At 35.2% G+C, this 20,270-nt stretch overlaps 2 protein-coding genes and 2 pseudogenes across 3 annotated transcripts; all 4 read right to left on the bottom strand.

Annotated features, from left to right (window-relative positions):
* Positions 1-449: 449 nt before the first annotated feature.
* Positions 450-8,573, bottom strand: LOC117277286 (glutathione S-transferase U17-like). Of its 2 annotated transcripts, XM_070187709.1 has the most exons (3): positions 8,000-8,138; positions 4,951-7,601; positions 450-976 (listed from the first exon to the last, which is right to left on the bottom strand). In XM_070187709.1, the coding sequence occupies exons 2-3, from the start codon at positions 5,155-5,157 to the stop codon at positions 602-604; spliced, it is 582 nt and encodes a 193-aa protein (XP_070043810.1). In that variant the 5' UTR covers positions 5,158-7,601; positions 8,000-8,138; the 3' UTR covers positions 450-601. The 2 variants fall into 2 exon arrangements, with proteins under 2 accessions (XP_070043810.1, XP_070043811.1); XM_070187710.1 differs by lacking the exon at positions 4,951-7,601 and having other exon boundaries at positions 8,000-8,573.
* Positions 8,574-8,651: 78 nt separating this feature from the next.
* On the bottom strand, positions 8,652-10,023 carry LOC104102872 (glutathione S-transferase U17-like; annotated as a pseudogene).
* Positions 10,024-14,329: 4,306 nt separating this feature from the next.
* LOC104102861 (glutathione S-transferase U17-like) lies at positions 14,330-16,307 on the bottom strand (annotated as a pseudogene).
* A 145-nt stretch (positions 16,308-16,452) lies between these two features.
* On the bottom strand, positions 16,453-18,552 carry LOC104102851 (glutathione S-transferase U17-like). Its single transcript, XM_009610694.4, has 2 exons — positions 18,156-18,552; positions 16,453-17,009 (listed from the first exon to the last, which is right to left on the bottom strand). Exons 1-2 carry the CDS (start codon positions 18,471-18,473, stop codon positions 16,635-16,637), a joined length of 693 nt encoding a protein of 230 aa, XP_009608989.1. The 5' UTR covers positions 18,474-18,552; the 3' UTR covers positions 16,453-16,634.
* Between the last annotated feature and the right edge of the window lie 1,718 nt (positions 18,553-20,270).

Raw genomic sequence — 20,270 nt, 5'->3', positions numbered from 1 at the left:
GCTCGCAATATAACAATCATAGGTACCTAAAAAAACGGTATATATGGTAGGCTCCATAGATTTATGGTCTTATCAATCAGTAAGCTGTAATTTTATTGTCTCAAGTTCAAAATGAGTATATTATTATTATTATTATTATTATTATTATTATTATTATTATTATTATTATTATTATGTGTATAAATTTTAAATCTTTTAAAACATATTTACTTGGTTCAAGTCATAAGCAATGAGTTCAACTGAAATAGCACCTTCGCAAGTTCAGAGATTTTTATATGTATACATTTTTCTTTTACATATTTATAGGGTTCTAAGTCAAAAACAATGAGTTTCTGCTGAAGTTACGCATATTTAGCTTTATAGTCTTGGTCTTTGTGAAGCCAACTAAACAAGTTCTTTCTTGAATGTCCAACAATAGGTACAAAAGTGGAGGGGGTGGGGGTGGGGGTGGGGGTGGGGTGAAGGAATCAAAGGCAAGAAGCAGCTAGAAAGTTGTTTGCTTCTACTGCAAAAAAATTGTCTATAGCATAATAGCTAAGATGCTTCATTAGACAATCTTTATTACCCAAAAAGAAAACGAACAAATAACAAAACCCATGCTTTAGTTTGCATTAGCAGCTTCTCTTTTGGCCAAATGTAACTTAAGGATTTCAACAAGTTTCTCTGGCTCCAAAATGACATCTTTAACAGCTTTGTTTGCCAAGAATCTATCAGCCCATTTAAGCAAGCCAGGGGTCTTTGTTACATCAAATATTTTCACTCCTAACATTATCTTTATTGCCTTTGTCCAACCCAAAATGCACACCAAAGCAATGTCTATGTAACCAATATTTTCTCCACCAAAGAAAGCTTTCTCCTTACTACACTTAACAAATGCCTCTTCTAAAGGCACCAGTGCTTCTTTTAGCTTCTCTTGCACTTCTGCCTTTGCCTCCTCTCCTTGTGCTTTTCCAAGATCCGACATCAAAGGTAACCACTGCAAGTTAGTATTCATTAACTTGTGTTAGTCTATATGAAATAGTCCAAGCAGGGGCAGATGCGCGAAGGGGTGACATCCAACACCACTTCATCATACATTTTTGCTAAATACACAATAAATTAAACAATATGCAAAGCAAATTAGTAGTGGCAATATAGAATGATACCATTTGACAATTTATTGCTTCTTAGTCCATTGGTCAAGCGCATCATGTGCCCATTATAGAGGTCAGGGGTTCAAACCTCAACTTGTATATGTGTATTTTCAAATTTTTCGCTTTTGTTAAAAGAAAGATATGATTATGCAGAATCGACCCCATACCTCTTCTAGGATAAGATTCAACTAAGAAAGTGTTTGGCTAAGCTTATAAGCTGATCAAACTAGCTTATAAATACTTTTCGGCTTATTTACATGTTTGGTAAAGTTAAAAGTGCTTATAAGTTAAAAATAAGCCAAAAGTCATAAGCTGGTCACCCCCAACTTATAAATTTTTAGCTTATAAGCATTTTAAGTTTGACCAGAATTTTTACTATTTTATCCTTAAAATATTCTTTTTTAGAACAAAACTCTTACATCGATACTCACCGCCTCAAGTACTATTTCAACCTAACCCTCCTCCCCCTCCCCCGCCTCTTCAAGTTTGCAATGCTCATTGACTATTTAAGATAAGCAAATTCTCTATTCCTTTGCATATTTATATCTATGTGATTGTGTATTAATCTTTGAACTGTATGTAATAAATGAGGACATATCAAATGTCACGACCCAATTTCACCTGTAGATCGTGATAACGCCCAACATCACAGATAGGCAAGCCAACTAGTGATTTAAACACATATTCAATTCTTTAAAAATTAACCGAGTAATTAAACTCTTCTTACTTGCAAGAATTAAGACAATATGAAAAGATCTAGTAAATTAAAAACCAAGAAAAAAAAATTAAATCCAAAAGTTCTACTAGTGTGTGCCAAGACCTGGTGTTACAAGTGTATGAACATCTAGTAGATTATACAAAATTCTAAATACCGTCTGAAATAAAATAGATAGAATGCAAATACAAGAAAAGGCACTAGTTGCTGCAGAACGGCTCAGAAAAACAGCTCACCACTAAGCCTCTGGATAACGTGGGTATGCGCCGATAGATCCTACGATAGTACCTGTCTCAGGTCCTGCATAAAAAGTGCAGCAAGCTCAGCATGAGTACGTAAACAACGTGTACCCAGTAAGTATCAAGCCTAATCTCGAAGAATTAGTGACGAGAAGTCGACTTTGACACTCACTATGGGTCAATAATATTACAATAGAATATATTTAATTAAACATGATTTTTAGGTGAACAACAATAATTTTCTTAACAAGCAGAAATAATTAATTCCTTACATTTCAATAATTTCTAATTTATCAATTATTTTCACAAGCATCAATTAAAATATCAAGGTATCGTGTGATAATTATTATTAGGTATGATTTTTGCCGAGGTCGTACGACCTGATCTAGAGTGTCGTGTACACTGCCGAGGGACGTACGACACGATCCATAGATGCATCTATACTGCCGAGGCGTTCGGCCCGCTCCACAAAAAAGGAGGACATTTTCTTATGAACCTCCGGAATGAGAAGTTATTATAATATTAACACATAGGATGTTCAATTTCTATTAACAATTAAATAATTTACACAAAATTCAAGTATATGAAGTTTCGATCTTTTACTATTTTCTCTAACAATTTACAATATAATTTCACTAACTTAATTAAATAAAGATGCAATTATCACAAGTAATTCATGATTTAAGTCCTAAACTACCCGAACATAGCATAATTAGTAGCTACGCACAAACTCTCGTCATCTCGTGCGTACGCAACCCCCATAATTAGCAAAAACTATTAATTTAAATTCACCTATGGGGTAAATTCTCTCTTACAAGGTTAGACAAGAGACTTACCTTGTCTCAAAGCCCACTTCCCGATCACAATGTCGCGGAAAATCTCAATTCGGTGCTGAAAAATCCGAAACTATCCAAAAGTTATATAAAATAATTAATACATGCTCAATAATTTAAAATTAGACTATTAAATTAATTACCCAACCCAAAATGGTAAAATTCTCAAAACTCATCCCGGGTGCACGTGCCCGGATTTTGAAAATTTTCGGAGAAAATCGTTATCCATAATCTCAAGAACTCAAATATACAATTTTCATCCAAGTCCATAACCATTTTCGTGAAAAATCTAGGTTTTTCATCTAACCCCTTGATTTTCTAAATTTATAGGTTATAATCTACCCATAATCTATGTATTTAACTCAAAGTGTGTAGAATTTACTTGCCTTCAAGTTGCTAGTTGAAATCCTCTCTAAAAAAGCTCCAAAATCGCACAAGAATGGAGATAAAGGGGAAAAAATGGCTGTTTTTCCCGTTCTTTAAGGGTTCCGCTAAACAGCCCTTTCGCATCTGCGGAAGATGCGTCACAGATGCGGCTTCTCCCTAAGTCGGCCCCGTCCGCTTCTGCGGCTTATACATCGCATATGCGATGCGCTTCTGCGGTTGTACCTGCACATCTATGCCCAGTCCGCTTCTGCGGTGCTTTTCACGCACCTGCGGCTGGCCAAGCGCAGGTGCGGTTGCAGCAGAAGCTGGAAGCTTCAGCTGTTGCTCCAGGGTCATTTGGCCCAGTCCGAACTATACCAACAAGTTTGAAATCATAAAACAGACTCGCTCGAATCCTCGGAATGTGTAAAACAACATCAAAACTAAGAATCACACCTCAAACCAAATTGATTCAACTTAGAAATTTCAAATTCTTCAAACTTACTCCGAACGCGCCGAAATATACTTATACTACTCGGAATGATATCAAATTTTGCGTACAAGTCTTAAATCACCATACGAAGCTATTCTCATGCTCAGAATTCTAAACGGATTTCAATTACTCCAAAACCTACTCCAGACCAAATTTAAAGAACATTAAACCTTCAAATACTTGATTTTTACTATTAAGCGTCGAAACACTTCCGGGTTGTCTGAAACCGGATTCGAACATATGCCCTAGTCCAAAATCATCATACGAACCTACTGGAACCGTCAAATCCTGATTTCAGAGTCGTTTTCTCAAAATGTTGACCGAAGTCAAACTTGGGCTTTTAAAGACAAACTAAGGAACCAAGTGTTTCGATTTCAACCCGAACACTTCCAAATCCCTAACCAACCATCCCCGCAAGTCATAAATTAATAAAAGCACATATGGGGAGTTTTATTTAGGGGAACAGGGTTCTAAAAGTCAAAATGATCGGTTGGGACATTACATCAATTTTTTGGTGTGTTGATTTCTAAGTGTTGTAGTGATAAAGACAGTGTTTGTTTCTCTTCAAATATTTTGTCCTATTTAGGTTTATTTTTTACTGAGACACTTTTATCAATTTATTAATTATTATAACTTATTATTATATGCTTATCATAAAATAAATTATATTTATCATAAAAGTTATCTTATCTAAGCACAGTTGTGTTTAGAATAAAATGACAAATAGAATATTTTGTATTTGGATCGATTTGGAATCTAAAATTTTGAAGAAATTACGCCCTTATAGATGTAAACACTTTTAAGGTTATTTAAGTCATTTTAACAGAAAAAGAGTTTATCAACACTTTTTTATCAAATAATGCAACAACTTATTATCAATTTTAGCACTTGTATCCAAACACATAACTGTTTATTTATTAAATCAGTTTCAGCACTTAAAAGTGCTTTTCAACATATAATGCTTATCAGCTACTTCAAATCAGCTAATCCAAACGGGCTCTAAATCAATGGGCAAAAGGCCCTTCATAAAAACTAAAGTGATAATGACGTCGTTATAGTGTATTACTAAATGTTGACACTACTTAGGAATTGTTTTTGGCGTATGTCACTAAATTAAAGTACAGAAAGATTTATTTTTGATAAAAAAAGTAATAGTAGATGAAACAAATACCTTGTCATCAACGTACGCAGCCCAAAATCTAGCAACAACACGGTCGTGTGGATCAGAAGGTAGAATGGAGGGGCCATTAGTCCATGTCTCATCGATGTATTGGACGATGACTAGTGACTCAGAGATATGCTTGTCGCCGTGGATTAGGACTGGGATTTTCTTATGAACAGGGTTGGATTTAAGAAGAAGCTCACTTTTATTGGACATGTCCTCTTGAATAAACTCATAGTCCACAGACTTAATATTGAGGGCAATTTGAACTCGATTTGCAAATGGACTTGCCTGTGTACCTTAACAGTAGTTGCTGCCATGACTAAATTATTCTTGATAATTTACTTGGTGGCTGCAAATGTTAATGAAACATACAGCTAATCAAAGACTTATATGCACAGGCAACATTGCGATTTACGTTGATGGTGGTGTTTTCAATGTTAACTAATATTTAACTTGGCATATAGTGATAACATAGTGTATCGGTAATGGGCATAATACAGAAATAAATCCTCAAACTTTGCTTCTGCTGGCAAGTATGCCCTCCAACCTTGGGTGTGCACAAGTAGGCACTGTTATTCCCGCCAATATTGTTGTATTTGTAAATAATAATTCTGCAAAATATAAGTTAGCGTAATGAAACAGTAATTAATTCGAGCCCACTGAATTCACAGTGTTTCCTTAAGGAATTTAATCCCCTCCTAGTACCCAAGGTAATGGATTATTTCCTCCCAGGATAGAACGAATAACACACTGGTGTAGCGGTACTTCAAACCCCAGTGTTTCAGCGAACACAAAGTTCGGTAGCAAATCACACTTACAGTTGCTTTGTTTGAAGTTAAAAACAATGCAGAACGAAGGAGTAGAAACTCAGAAAATCGTATGGAAATGCTGAGAGGAAGGAGTGCAATGTATAACCAAATTTGTTGAGCGAATTGTGTGTTGTGTGTTGAGTGTCTTTCTTCAACATATGCTGCACATATATATAGTAGCCAGTATTGAAGAAGACCAAACGTCCACCCTCCATGGTGGAGCAAGCATTAACTTGTTTGTGGAGCAAGCACATTCATGGTGGGAAGAGCATTAGGCGGTTGCCAAATGGTCAAATTGGAAAATATCCGTTACAAATGCGGATAGTCTTACGTTAATATTTACTATTAACAAATAAATTTGGTCCAAAAAATTAATCAATCCGAAGCCGTAGCCGAAGCCGAAGCCCAAACCGAGCCGACCGAGCGACGACGACGGCGCGAGGCTTGCTTTCTTCTTAACTCTTTAAGAGCTACAAGAAGAGCAATTATATATATACCCACCAAAAATCTCTTCCTCTTCCAATATGGGACAATGTCTCATTGTCAAGAGAGGAAAACTTAAAATTTTACTCAAAAATTTCATTTTCCCTCCATTTCCCATTCATCCTCATTTTAAGACTATTTTATCTTAAAACAAAAAATTCAACAGGCACCTCAACTTGCCTCCACTTTGTCAGTTGAATATTCTAACTTACAAAATGATCGTCTAGACACCTCCCAAATTTATGTGCCATGTCAGCGCCACGTCAGCATTTGTATTTACGTGTTCAACTTCATACAAGTTGAGGTATCTGCTTGTGCACACTCAAATTTGGAGGGCATACTTGCTAGCTGAGGCAAAGTTTGATGGTCTGTTTATGTATTACTGATCTTTTAACTTGGCATATACTAATAACTTAGCATACGTAGAATACTAAGATGACATTGATATTTGTTGTGAAACAAGAAAGCAATAGATTGGAACTGGTTTCAGAAAATACTAAGATGACTTTGAAATGGTCACACAACATTGCAGGCATATGGCAAATGGAGCTTTTCTATAGAAACAAATATTAGAAATTATTAGTTTGAAATGGTCACACAACATTGCAGGCAATTGATCTACCTAGCATGGTGATAGTTTAAGTATAATCTACTTGCAAGTGCAGAAGATGAGCCATTCTTTACATATTTAATAAATGTAACTATTGCAAATGGGAATTAAAGAAAGTATATGATCACATTATTTCATTGAAGTCTTTCTAGGAATATTATAGTCCATAATACTTGGTTCCCTGTTGTGGTAAAGCAGAAATAAGGATGCATTATTCTCTGCATCTTAATCTGTTAAGTACTGGCAAAAGTAAATATGTGGTCCAATTGGAAGCATAGTTCCTCACTGAAGCTATTAGATAGTGGACTAAACAGATGGTATTTCCCTTTATAGTGGGAAGAATTTAGTGTAATTTTAGTTCTTAAATCATCAAAGCTATATGCAGCATATTATATGTATAGTGCAGATCAACATCTTGGAATTCAAACAAGGATAGTTTGTTTAGCTCACTAATAAGAACAAACTTCTTTTATTCCCAATTCTTTTAAACAAGATCTAGACCAAATTCTCCATGCCTATTGAGGGGCCTAAGACATGCTTTACTTAATAAGCACAGGCAAAGAAATCAGCAAAATTATTAGTTTGAAGTAGCTTTTTCATCTCCTGATACTTCCCATAAATTTCCACAAGTTTTTCAGGTTCTGAAGTAAAATCCTTTACAGCCTTGTCTGAGCAAAATCACTGTCATACCATTCAACCAGGCTAGGCGTCTTCGTTTCGTCTAGTATCTTCTTTTTAGCCATTATCTCTTCTGCCTTCATCCAACACAGTAAACTCCCAATATCAGTGTCAAGGTAAACAATGTAATCAAGGTAAGGCCCTCATATATATATATATTTATGGTCTCATCAATCATAGATCTGTAGTTTTTTGTGTTGTCGAGTCCTCGGTGATCTTATATATTGCCAAAGAGGACTCAACTTTCCGGACAGTTAACTCGATTCTTAGCATTATCAGCCAATTATCAACAGATGACAAGGTTTTACTTTCTCTTTAGTTTGTGATTGCGATTGGATGTTAGCAACTTTGCGTATTCACAGAATTGTCAAAAAGTTAACTTTTGTTAGATCGAACTAAGTACTCTAAATACAACACTTTTTTTTTGAAGAAAAGATTCTCAACGAAATGCAACAGTAGTAAATGAAACCAATACCTTTTCATCAATGTAGGCAGCCCAAAACCTGGAAATGGCTCGGTCATGGGGATCGGAAGGTAGAATGGTGGGGCCATTAGTCCATGTCTCATCGATGTATTGGACGATGACTAGGGACTCAGAGATAGGCTTGTCGCCGTGAATGAGAACTGGGATTTTCTTATGAACAGGGTTGGATATAAGGAGAAGGTCACTTTTATTGGACATATCCTCTTGAATAAACTCATAGGCCACAGACTTAACATTAAGGGCAATTAGAACTCTACTTACAATTGGACTTGCCTGTATACCTAGAACCTAAACATTACTTGCTGCCATGAGTAAATGTTCTTGATAATTACTTATTTACTTGGTGGTTTTATATGAAATGAAGCTAACTGCTAATCAAGTATTTATATGCTTTGGCAACATAGCAATTTGCGCTGAGGTTGGTATAACTAATGCCAAATACTTGTTTAACTTGGCATATTCGAATAACTTAGCATAAGTAGAATACTAAGATGACTTTGTTTTTTTGTTTTCAAACAAGGAAGCAATTGATTTGGACTGTTTAGTACTAAGATGACTTTGACAAGGTCACACAGCATTGCTGGCCTATGGCATATGGTTTCATCAGATATAACATACAACGAAACGATTCTAACTACAAGACATATCGTTTATTAATATGTAGGAATGTCAAACAAGGAGTGTTTGTTTCATTCATTAATAAGATCAAACTTCTTTTATTCTCAAATATTTTAAACAAGATCTAGGACCAAATCATCCCTTCCAACGGAGGGGACCTAAGACACCCTTTACTTAATAGGCACAGGCAAAGAAATCAGCAACATTATTTATTTGAAGTAACTTTCTTCAAATTATAATACTTCCGATAAACTTCGGCAAGTTTCTCAGGCTCTGGAATGAAATCCTTTACAATTTTGTCTGAGCAAAATCTCTCACCCCATTCTGCTAGGCTAGGCATCTTGGTTTCATCTAGTATCTTCATTTCATCCATTATCTCTTGTGCCTTTTACCCATCCTAGTAAACTCCCAAGAACAATGTCAAGGTAATCAATGCTATCGCCACCAAAGAAAGGTTTACCTTTGCTGATCTTGATATAAGCTTCCTCCAGCAGCTTATTCCCTTCAGATATTTTCTCCAGCACTGCTTCCTTTGCTTCCTTTCCTTCCGCTTTCCTAAACTCCAGTGCCAATGGAAACCACTGCAACCATAATCTTAGGATTTAATTGAGAATTCCAGTACACAAATTGATTTTCAAGAAACGGAAAGGGGAAAACCAAGAACAAACTTTGATGAACTAACTATTAGTCCAATCGACATTTCAAGTTTGGTAAAGTTCAGCTACTTTAATGTGACAAGAAATAGTTCAGTGACGTTACTGTTATAGTTAGTAAAAGTCGGTGATTATTCGTGAAATATCATAGAGTTTAAATACGAGTCCAAACAAATTAAGAAGTTTTAAATTTAGGATGTGGTATCTAATAAGTATAAAATAAGTCTTACCTTTTCATCAATATAGGCTGCCCAAAACCGTGCTATAGCACGACCATAGGGATCAGAAGGAAGAATGGAGGGAGCACTCGGCCAAGCTTCATCGATGTACTGAATGATGACAAGGGACTCACAGATAGGCTTTTCATCATGGAATAAGACTGGGATTTTCTTGTAAACAGGGTTGGATTTGAGGAGCAGCTCACTTTTGGGTAACAAAGTTTCTTGTATAAACACAGGATCAATAGACTTTATTTTGAGGGCTATTTCAACCCGGTTCACGAAAGGGCTTGCCCATACTCCTAGTAGCTTTACATTACCTGCTGCCATGGCTAACTTCCTCGACAACTAATATTGAAGGAATGACTAATGAGCAGAATACATCACTCTTATAACAGATATCAGTCAGCATTTGATGCCTTTTGCACCTAAGTGCTTTCCAGTAAATTATGCCGGTTTGTCCTTGCTACCAAATAAACAATGTAGGTTGGCACAACATGTGGTACAAGGTTTTCATATTGATGTAAAATACCAACAACATTTTTGGCATCTTATTCTTTGTAAAGGGATCTTATAGGCCATAAACTCAAAAAACTTCTTCAGCCGCTTTCTATATTGCTGCCTCTTCTGATTCCTCTGCCTTCATATGATAAACTATGCAAGATAAGAAACGACTAATCACCAAGAGAAAGAGAGAAGGAATCGAGGGTACCAAACTTCATGTTAAAATTCTTATTGGACTAGTGACTTTGCTTGGATCATACGCATTATTCTTCTCGTGGTCTCAACATCTCCACAACCTGATACATAAAGATACTTCAAATGGCTACAATATTCAATACTACACTTAAGATTTTTTATGGAATCAGAATCGTCCATTAGATAATCCAAATAATATCTCAAATTGATTTAGCTAACGGTCATAGATGCTGCCAAAATGTGAGGAGGGCGTGGGGTTTGTTTAACTTTTCAGTCTGTTAAGTTAGTTTTATCTTGTTGGAGAAATAGAGTACTACATTTCACAGATGTTGTAAAACATCATAGATGCATTTTTCACAAGTTGCAGAAGATGAGCCATTTTTCACATATTTTAAACTGTAGCAAGTGGGGGTTAAGAAAGACTATGATACATTATTCAATTGAAGCCTTCCTAGGAATTTTACCATTTGTACAGCCATTTTTTGGTAAGTATATTTTAAAACTGCTTCTATTGCAAATGGGGCCTATAAAGGACTACGATTACATTATGTCTTTCTAGGAGCAACTCACTTTTCTCAGACACACTTGAAGTAGCTTTCTTAATTCTTCTCCTGATACTTCCAATAAATTTCCACAAGTTTCTCAGGTCTGGATTGATATCCTCTACAACATTGTCTGAGCAAAATTCCTCATACCATTCTACTAGGCTAGGCATCTTGGTTTTGTCTAGTATCTTCATTTCAGCCATTATGTCTTCTGCTTTCACCCAACACAGGAAACTCCCTAGAATAATGTCAAGGTAACCAATGCTATCTCCACATAAAAAAAAGGTTTAGCTTTGCTGATCTTGATAAAAACTTCCTCCAGCAGCAAATCCTCTTCAGTTAGTTTCTCTAGCAGTGTTCCCCTTTGCCTCCTTTCCTTCTAAGGAAAATTCCAATATAAACAATGATTTCAAGAAGATGAAAGGGGAAAACAAGAGGAAACTTCGATAGACACTAACTTATGTACTAGTCCAAACAACATGTCAAGTTCTGTAACATGTGATGTGATATGAAACAAGTCCTTATTTAGGCTGCCCAAAACCCCGCTATGGCACCATCATAAGGATCAGAAGTGATAATAGAGGGACCATTCGGCCAAGCTTCATAGATGTACTGAAGGATGACAAGGGATTCACATATAGGCTTTTAATCGTGGATTAGGACTGAGATTTCCTCGTAAACAGGGTTGAATTTGAGGAGGAGCTCACTTTTTGTAATCAAATCCTCATGAAAATACTCCTACTCAAAAGACTTCATTTTGAGGGCTATTTGACCGGGTTCATGAAAGGACTTTCATATAATCCCAGAAGCTTTACATTATTTGCTGCCATTGCTAATGAGCAGAGAGTTGAGCACTCTTATTTTGAATTTCTTCGGTATTTGATGCTTCTTGATCATAAGTGCTATCTTGCAAAATATGCCAGTTTATCCTTGTTGCCAAATAAACAATGTAGTTGAGAACAACATGTGGTACGAGGTTTTTAATTTGACTTAAAATAACCAAGAAGTTTTTTGGCATCTTTTTCTTCGTAAAGGCGTGTTATAGCCTATAAAACTCCAAAACTACATCCTTATGTAACACCAGTTTAGTTTTTCTCTCATCTTTTTTTGTTGTTGTTCTCTTCTCCTACAGTTCCAAGCATAATGCCACCACGAAGTTTGTAATTATGGCTAATATTTTGGCTAATGAAGTCCATCTCCCATAATCATAAGTGTAAACTTTGTTTTTAGTATTCTTTGAGACCCAAAAATATTGCATTGTATGGTGAACATCATTTGCACAAGTTGTATATCTTTTTTTACACCTAAGAGGCCACGACTTTTTTGCCTATAAAAGGGAAGGCCATTACTTCATTTTAGACACACCAACAAGACTTGAGTCTTCATTTCTTGTTTTTACTTTCCTCCTTTAGTAAGAGTGTTTTGTATGAAAATTAGTGTTGGGAAGCACTTGTGTGAACCCCTTCTTTGGAGTGATCTTGTTTGGTTATTCTCTTAGGGTATTTGAGATTAATTAGAGTGTTTACTCTAATTTTGTACTCTCTTTTGTACTCTTATTGATATAGTAAAATTGCTCCTCTGCGCTAATGAACGTAGATAATTTGACCGAACCATATTAAATTTGTGTCTTCTTTATATGCTTTAATTGCCGTTGTTATCAACTTTCATTATCTTTGTTATTGTCATTATACCGTTGTTTGGCTAAATTACACACTACCCGGGTTTCCGATCCTAACAAATTGGTATCAGAGCCACCGGGTTAGTTTAAATAGCCAAAATGACTCTAACAAAGTTTTATGTTGAGAAATTTGACTGAAGTGCAAACTTCGAAATGTGACAATTAAAGATGGAAGTTAACCTAATTCAGGATGGCTTAGACTTGGCGTTGCAAGGAAAGGAGAAGAAGCCGGATAAAATGACGAACGATGAGTTTGCCATCATAGATAAAAAGGCAAAATCAGGTATCATCTTAAATCTCTCAAATGAGGTTTTACGTGAAGTTTCTGTAAAAACCACAGCCAAAGAGATACTATGCTTTATGCAAAGGATAATATCTCTTATAAGGATATTAAATATATCTTAAAATCAAAAGAGCAGATAGATAGTGATATTACTGGGGAAGCTAGTGGAACTCAAGCGGAAGTTGACTTGTTTGTTAGGGGAAAATCCGACTCCATATCCAGATACAATAATTTAGAGTGTCGTTATTGTCATAAGAAATGTCACATTATCTCTGAATGCTATAAACTAAAAAATAAAGAAAAACATAAAGAAAGAAAAAATGAGCACAAAAATACTGACATCGCCGAATCTAGTATAGCAACTGATGAGATTGAAGGAACTATATTTTTAGCAAATGAAACTAGTTTCAGATTAGACAATGAGTGGATTTTAGATTCCGGTTGTTCATATCATATGTGTCATAGCAGGGACTTGTTTTCTACATATGATTCAGTTGCAGGCAGAGTTGTCCAACTGGGTAACTATGTTACTTGTAACGTTATTGGTAAAGATACAATTCGGATCAGAATGCACGATGGTGTGGTGAGAACTCTCGCCGATGTTAGATATGTTCCTGAGTTGAAGAAAAATCTCATCTCTTGGACACTTTAGAATCCCTTGGGTGCAAATTCACTGGTGAAGGTGGAGTTCTAAAAACTTTTCAAGGTACTCTCGTGATCATGAAAGCACACATATCTGGTTCGTTGTATATTTTATTGGGCTCCACTGTTATAGGTCCTACTACAGTTTCGGTATCAGGCAACTTGTCTGATTTGATGGCATTAAATTTTGACATATGCCCATTGGGGCTTTAGCGGAGAAGTGGAGCAAACTTACTATATCAACCAAAATTAGGCCAAGGTGGAGATTTGTAATTATGGCCAATATTTTGGCTAATTGAGTTCATCTCACATAACCATAAACATCTTTGCAAAGTGTAGACTTTGTTGGCAATATTCTTTGGGACCCAAAAATATTGCATTGTGTCGTGGATATCATTTGTACAAGTTGTATTTCTTCCTTTACATCTAAGATGCTAAGACTTTTTTGCCTATAAAAGGGAAGGCCATTAGTTCATTTTAGACACACCAACAAGACTTAAGTCTTCATTTCTTGTTTCTTCCTTTCCTCCTTTATTAAGAGTGTTTTGTATGATAGTTAGTGTTGGGAAACACTTGTGTAAACCCTTTCTTTGGAGTGATCTTGAGAGGTTATACTCTTAGGGTATTTGGGATTAATTAGAGTGTTTACTCTAATTTTGTACTCTCTTTTGTACTCTTATTGGTATAGTGAAATTGCTCCTCTCCGCTAATGAACGTAGGTCACTTTGACCGAACCACGTTATATTTGTGTCTTCTTTATATGCTTTAATTGCCGTTGTTATCAACTTCCATTGTCTTTGCTATTGTTATTATACCGTTGTTTGGCTAAATTCCGCACTACCCGGGTTCCCGATCCTAACAAAGTTAGTGTTTTAGTACTTCTCTTTTAATCTTATCCTATGATAATCAAATATTTATGTTATTGCTATCTGCATAATGCTTTGGTGTTTGTACTTTGTAACTATAAAATTACCAAGATATTGTTCTCGGGCTTGATCAAGTTGTTCTACACATGTCAGTTCTAAGGAATAAAACACAATCTTATTCAGTAATGCATAGGAATAGCGATCATTTCCAATTTGTCGAATTAGATCTTGTAAAGCCTTTTGAATTGGCTGTGTTATTCAAGTACATTCATAGAAGCTAAGTCGCTCGGACATAGGTGTAGCTGTCCGACATGGGTGCGGATCTAGAGGTCGGATCCTTTGAGATATAAATTCTAAGATTTGTGGATACGGATCCTAGTACGGATACGGGTGCAAAGATCCGGCTAAAAATAATTCAAAAAATAAAAATATAAAAAATATTTCTAAATTATGATAAATGTTGGAGAATACTTATGTATAGCTTGTAAAGTGTGAATTTCTTTTTTATTCTCCTAGATAAGGTATGCTATTTTATTCAAATTTATCCTAATTTTGGTTTTGATTTTGGGAATTAAATTGTATATCGTCTCAAATTTTTTCGTCCGTCGTGGTCAAAGTATCCAAAATCGTTTGACCAGATCCGGTACGGATCCCATACCCACACCCATACTAGTGTCGTGTCGACACGGGTGCGGCACCTAAACTGCCATGTCGGAGCAACTTAGCATAGAAGCAGGATCAAGTTTCTACACATACTACTCCATTTAAAGTACCCTTAATTTGTGTTGAGGCAGCTTTTAGTATCTCGAACTTCTTGAAACCTTCTGCAAGTTTCTCAGATTCTGGGATGAAATCCTTCACTGCTTTGTCTGCAAAAAATCTTTCAGTCCATGCCACTAATTGAGGAATCTTGGTTTCATCAAATATTTTTGTGGAAGTCATAATCTCTTCAGCTTTAAGCCATCCCAATAAACTCCAAGAACAATGTCAAGGTAACCAATGTTATCTCCACCAAAGAAAGATTTGCCTGTGCTACAATTGATGAAAGCTTCCTCTAGCAGCAATGTCCTTTCAACCAATTTGTCTCTCGCCGCTGCCTTTGCTTCTTCTCCTTCAGCCTTCCTATACTCTGCTGTTAAAGGAAACCACTGCATACAACTTTCTTGATTTAGATGACAAGATAATTATCAACATGATCAGGAAAAAACTATACATCTGAACTCAAATAAGGACCTGCTTGCAACTTCACATCAAAATCTTTTGTAGCTTCAGCAGGAAAGTTATGAAGATAAAAACCTCTACTTGGACTCAAATAGCAAAAATCAAAAAGAAAAATAAGTAAAATAGGATGTTTGTAGAATAAATACTTACTTTTTCATCAATATAGGCTGCCCAAAACCGGGCAATGGAACGTTCATAAGGATCCGAAGGAAGGATGGAGGGGTTATTAGGCCAAGCTTCATTGATGTATTGCACGATGAGGAGAGACTCACAGATAGGCTTTTCAGCATGGAAGAGAACTGGGACTTTCTTACTAACAGGGTTTGATTTGAGAAGAAGCTCACTTTTCTTGAACGGATACTCTTCAATGAATTCATGGTCGATGGACTTCAAGCTAAGAGCCATTTGAACCCGATTCACAAAAGGACATCCGTTTCTTCCTAGAAGCTTTACATTGCTGGTTGCCATAGCCAACTAATGAACTAGAAAGAAAAGCAATTTAACACAGAATTAAGCACTCGTTTTATGATGGTCTAATGGTCATAGACAGCATTGGAATCTACAATGTCGACCTCTTCAGATAAACAATGTAGGACTCAACAAGATTCTCTTTGCCGGCAAAAACAATATTAAGCACTATTGCAGACAAAGTAATCATAAAGATGGCAAGCTGTATCTCTATATGTGTCATGAATCTAGCCACTTTTTCAATTTTGGCCTATAGTTTCTCACAACATTAGCGAATCACAAGATGAGTGGTATCGGAATCTTCTATTATAGTTGGATAAAAACAAGCATTCTACAGACATAATGAAATCAGCATCACAAGAGTTAATTCATTCTCCTAGCTTAAAATGTGAGATGAAACCAAGTTAATGTTCTCTGCTGCTTAAGGCACCCCATCAGGATTTTCCATACATTTCTGCGCTGTTATTGTCAGTCAGTTCCTGAATTCAGTTCGGTATACACCATTTTTCAGTTTCAAAAACTGAAACAAACATCAAATAGGCACCATTTAGAATTAATCAACACATACTAGTTCTTGGCTTCACGTACTCATTTCTGAATAGTTAATTTATTACATATTTTAGACTCTTTCAAAGACCAAATGTTGTTCTCATATGTCATCTTAGCTAGAGATTGAAAATAGCTATCAACACCTGAAAGTCTAAACAAATCTTGAAAGAAGACAACCATACAATTTTAGCTAGATGCTTGGGCTCTACTTTTGGCCAGAATGACCTTAGCAGCCTCAGCAAGCTTATCAGTTGCAGGCATGACATCTTTGACAGCACTATCTGCACAAAAATCTTCAGCCCATTTGTATAAACCTGGAGTCTTGGCTTCATCAAGCAGCTTTATGTTGTTCATTTTCTCAGTCACCCTCATCCAACCCAAGAAGCAGCCAAGGGCAATGTCCAAGTATCCGATTTTGTTTCCACCAAAGAACTTCTTGCCTTTGCTGCAACTCTTGAAGGCATCTTCCAATAACACCAGGCCTTCCACCACCGGTTCCATTGCTGCCTTTTGTGCATCCTCCCCTTGGGCTGCCGCTATGCCACGCATCGCTGGAAACCACTGCAGCATCAATTAAAATGTGAGTACTACACTCAAGAATTCTAAGGAGATTTCCAAATTACAAAAATGTCAATTTGAGAATTGAACCTACCACCTAAAGCAATTATTAAGCCACCTTGTTACTGCACTACAAACTTCCACATGTCAAACGAATTCAACAATATATATATGTAAAAAAGAGATTATTTTTTACCATATTTGTGCAGTACAATTACCCAATATAGGGGATTCAATTGAACCCCTTCCAATACCTGTAGTTCCGCCCCAAAATACAATTGCAACTGATAAAGAAAACGTGAACCCCACAAGGAATCCAATATTTTGCTTATCTAAATGAAATGCAAAGCATACTACTGCAAGTGTTCATCGTTTTTTTTCTCTTTTTCAAAATGTACCAAGTGGTACATAAACCACTAACATATTTGATGCGACTAGTTTTTACTGCTTTTTCTCATTATACTGTGATTACTAATGCATTTTTGACAGTTAGAAATGAGCTGTGACAAGATTACAAGTACGATATAAGTGTGATCCACAAAGGTATATATATTTTTTATTTCTCTTTTCACATTTTCTCTCTCCATTACACCATAGAGACAGAAAGCAAACAATTTAATAAGAGTATAGCTGGCTTTAGTCTTGTGTGTCTGTGTCTCGATATTAGTTTTCAGATGAAGAGATATTAATTACTGAAAATGAAAATAATTTGGCATAGAGAATTTTTTTTTTCTTGTAGTTAAATTATTTTCTAGTGTTTGGTTACTTTTCTTCTCTAAGAAAAGAGATTCCATTGAAAGAGAAAAATGACAGGCATTTATGCACAGGAGATATTTTCCTCTACAGAATCCTAACTCTTACTTTGTTAAAAAAACAGATAGAGATGACTCTCAAGAATAGTTTCCAGTATAAAATAGTTCACATAAAAAACATTATCCTCGCTGAACACACCTAAAAGTAATTATGACAGGCTAAAATGGATATACAAAATATTTACTGCATTTTTGGAAGTCATTATCATGTTAATTGCTCAAGAGTCGTGATTAACAACCTAAGAGTCCACAAGATACATTATAGATGTTATTATCATGTTAATTGTTCAACAGTCACAACTATTACACACACATAAAGATGGAAAATTGAGCACACCTTATCGTCGATATAAGTGGCCCAAAAGCGAGCAATAGCACGATCATAAGGATCAGAAGGGAGAATAGAGGGACCAGAATTCCAAACTTCATCAATATACTGAACAATAATGAGAGATTCAGAAATGGGCTTTCCGTCATGAATTAGAACTGGGATTTTCTTGTAAACTGGGTTTGATTTAAGGAGAAGTTCACTTTTAGAACCAAATTGTTCCTCCAAAATATCATAGGCCACAGATTTGATGTTAAGAGCAATACGGGGCCTCATAACATATGGACTAGGCCATGCTCCTAATACTTTCACATCATTTCCAGCCATGATATATCAAAGCAAAATATCAGTAACAGAAGAGATTCAGTTGAATGAGAGGAAATAAAGAAGGTAAGGTACAGGGTGTTTCTTAAGTGTGGGAGATATAAATAGTGGTGGGGGCAATGGCAAAGGGAAGATGAGAAATTAAAGTCTTTAGCTTGTTTGGATGGTTGTTATTTGTTATTTTTGTGTTGTACTGTTACTTTAAATATAATGTTTATTTTAATTGTTACTTAAATTTTATTATATTGTTAAATATGTCGTTACGTAACAATGAAAAGTGTCATTTTATGGAACGATCGATTTGGTGTGGTCGCGTTGTTAACTTATTTTTTTCTCTCATCTTGTCCTTCCTTATTACTAAATAATTCTATTTTATCGTTCACCCTTCCTATTTATATAACAATTATATCTCGTATCTTACTTTTTCTTTATAATATTATAAGTTTATTCTTTATATTGTTGGTATATGACATCCTGAAATAATGACAAACAATACAATATATCCAAACATTATATACATCAAAATGATATAGTATAATACTAGACGATACATTAGGAAACGATACATAACAACCAGTGGCGTACGCAATATTTTTCATAAGCTGTGTCACGATTTTAAACAGTAAATAAATAATAATTCACTATAACAACATATTAAAAAAATATAATTTGAATTATTTTTATAAAACACAACTCAAGTATATTACAAGATATGAATTTTTATTATTTGAAATGTATTTAACATAACCTCATTAGAAATAATACTATACTTTTTGATATATAGAACACTAAGTAATCACACAAATTAGCCATTCACACGATTCTACAAATTGTTCTTAATCAATTTCAATGCTGAGAAAGAAGATAAAAAAAAAAAGTAGCCAACTTATAGTTCAAGTCATATAAATTTTTGTTGAATAAAATATGCAAATGTGACTCTTGATCCATTGAGCTACACAACTATGCTTGTTAAATGATGCCACTCTAATAAAGTTATCTACCTTTTCCTAATGGATTTTAATTATATAATCTTATTTAGTAAAAAATTTCGATCAAACGGTGTCACGTGACACAGCTTGAGCTAAGGTAGATCCGCCTATGTTAACATGCATCCAAACAAGCCGTAAAGTATGGTGTGAATAGTTGATTGTGAAGTTGGTACTGTGTGTGGGTAATTAGAACAATATTAAGAGGTGCAGTAGGAGGTAAAACCGTAAAAGTTAGGAGAGCCCTTTATAGTTTCTCGAAATTAAGTGCAATATTGTTTCTCTATTTATTGTTATATTCTGTCTGACCATTCAAAATTACCGACAGTACTTTACTACTTTTCCTAATGTCTCCATTTACCCAAGTTCTCACTTGGATGAGTAACATGTGTCTCATCTTAATATTAATAGTTTAAATCTAATTAATTAAAGCAAACTCTTAACCATAGTTAGATAATAAATTTTCTCATTAATTTCTTCCAAAAGATTTGGTAATCTCACAATTGGTAGCAACAAATTTCCATATTTTTGTAAATGCTTTTCCAAATATTTGGCTGTCGTATTGGAGATCACTATTTTATTTTCCTTCATTTTCCAAATGCTTATTATTTTAGTCTCACGGACTCATTTTAAATTTAGAGAAACAGTATGCTAAACTTGCATTTTTTCAGCTTCTCACAAATAAATATTTAAATCTCTCCAATGTTTCTGGAAAAAGGAATATAAACAATTGACATCTAAAGCACTTATACGAATTTAATGAGCGCAACAATTAGTAACTTTCTTTTCGTATATGTCGTTAAAGTTAAAAGAG

This window comes from Nicotiana tomentosiformis, chromosome 10 (genome assembly GCF_000390325.3).
Source record: "Nicotiana tomentosiformis chromosome 10, ASM39032v3, whole genome shotgun sequence".
Classification (NCBI taxonomy): Eukaryota; Viridiplantae; Streptophyta; class Magnoliopsida; order Solanales; family Solanaceae; genus Nicotiana; species Nicotiana tomentosiformis.
The sequence above is the reverse complement of the archived record's forward strand: the minus strand, read 5'-3'. Positions and strand labels throughout refer to the sequence as shown.

Bases quoted from the DNA above. Each gene is read 5' to 3' on its own strand.
- LOC104102851 (XM_009610694.4), bottom strand. From the start codon at position 18,473: ATGGCTGGAAATGATGTGAAAGTATTAGGAGCATGGCCTAGTCCATAT. The intron at 17,010-18,155 runs GTGTGCTCAATT...TTGATGCTGCAG, and splicing joins CCACTTATATCGACGATAAG to TGGTTTCCAGCGATGCGTGG.
- LOC117277286 (XM_070187710.1), bottom strand. From the start codon at position 8,206: ATGTCCAATAAAAGTGACCTTCTCCTTATATCCAACCCTGTTCATAAG. The intron at 977-7,999 runs GTATTGGTTTCA...ACTAACTTGCAG, and splicing joins CTGCCTACATTGATGAAAAG to TGGTTACCTTTGATGTCGGA.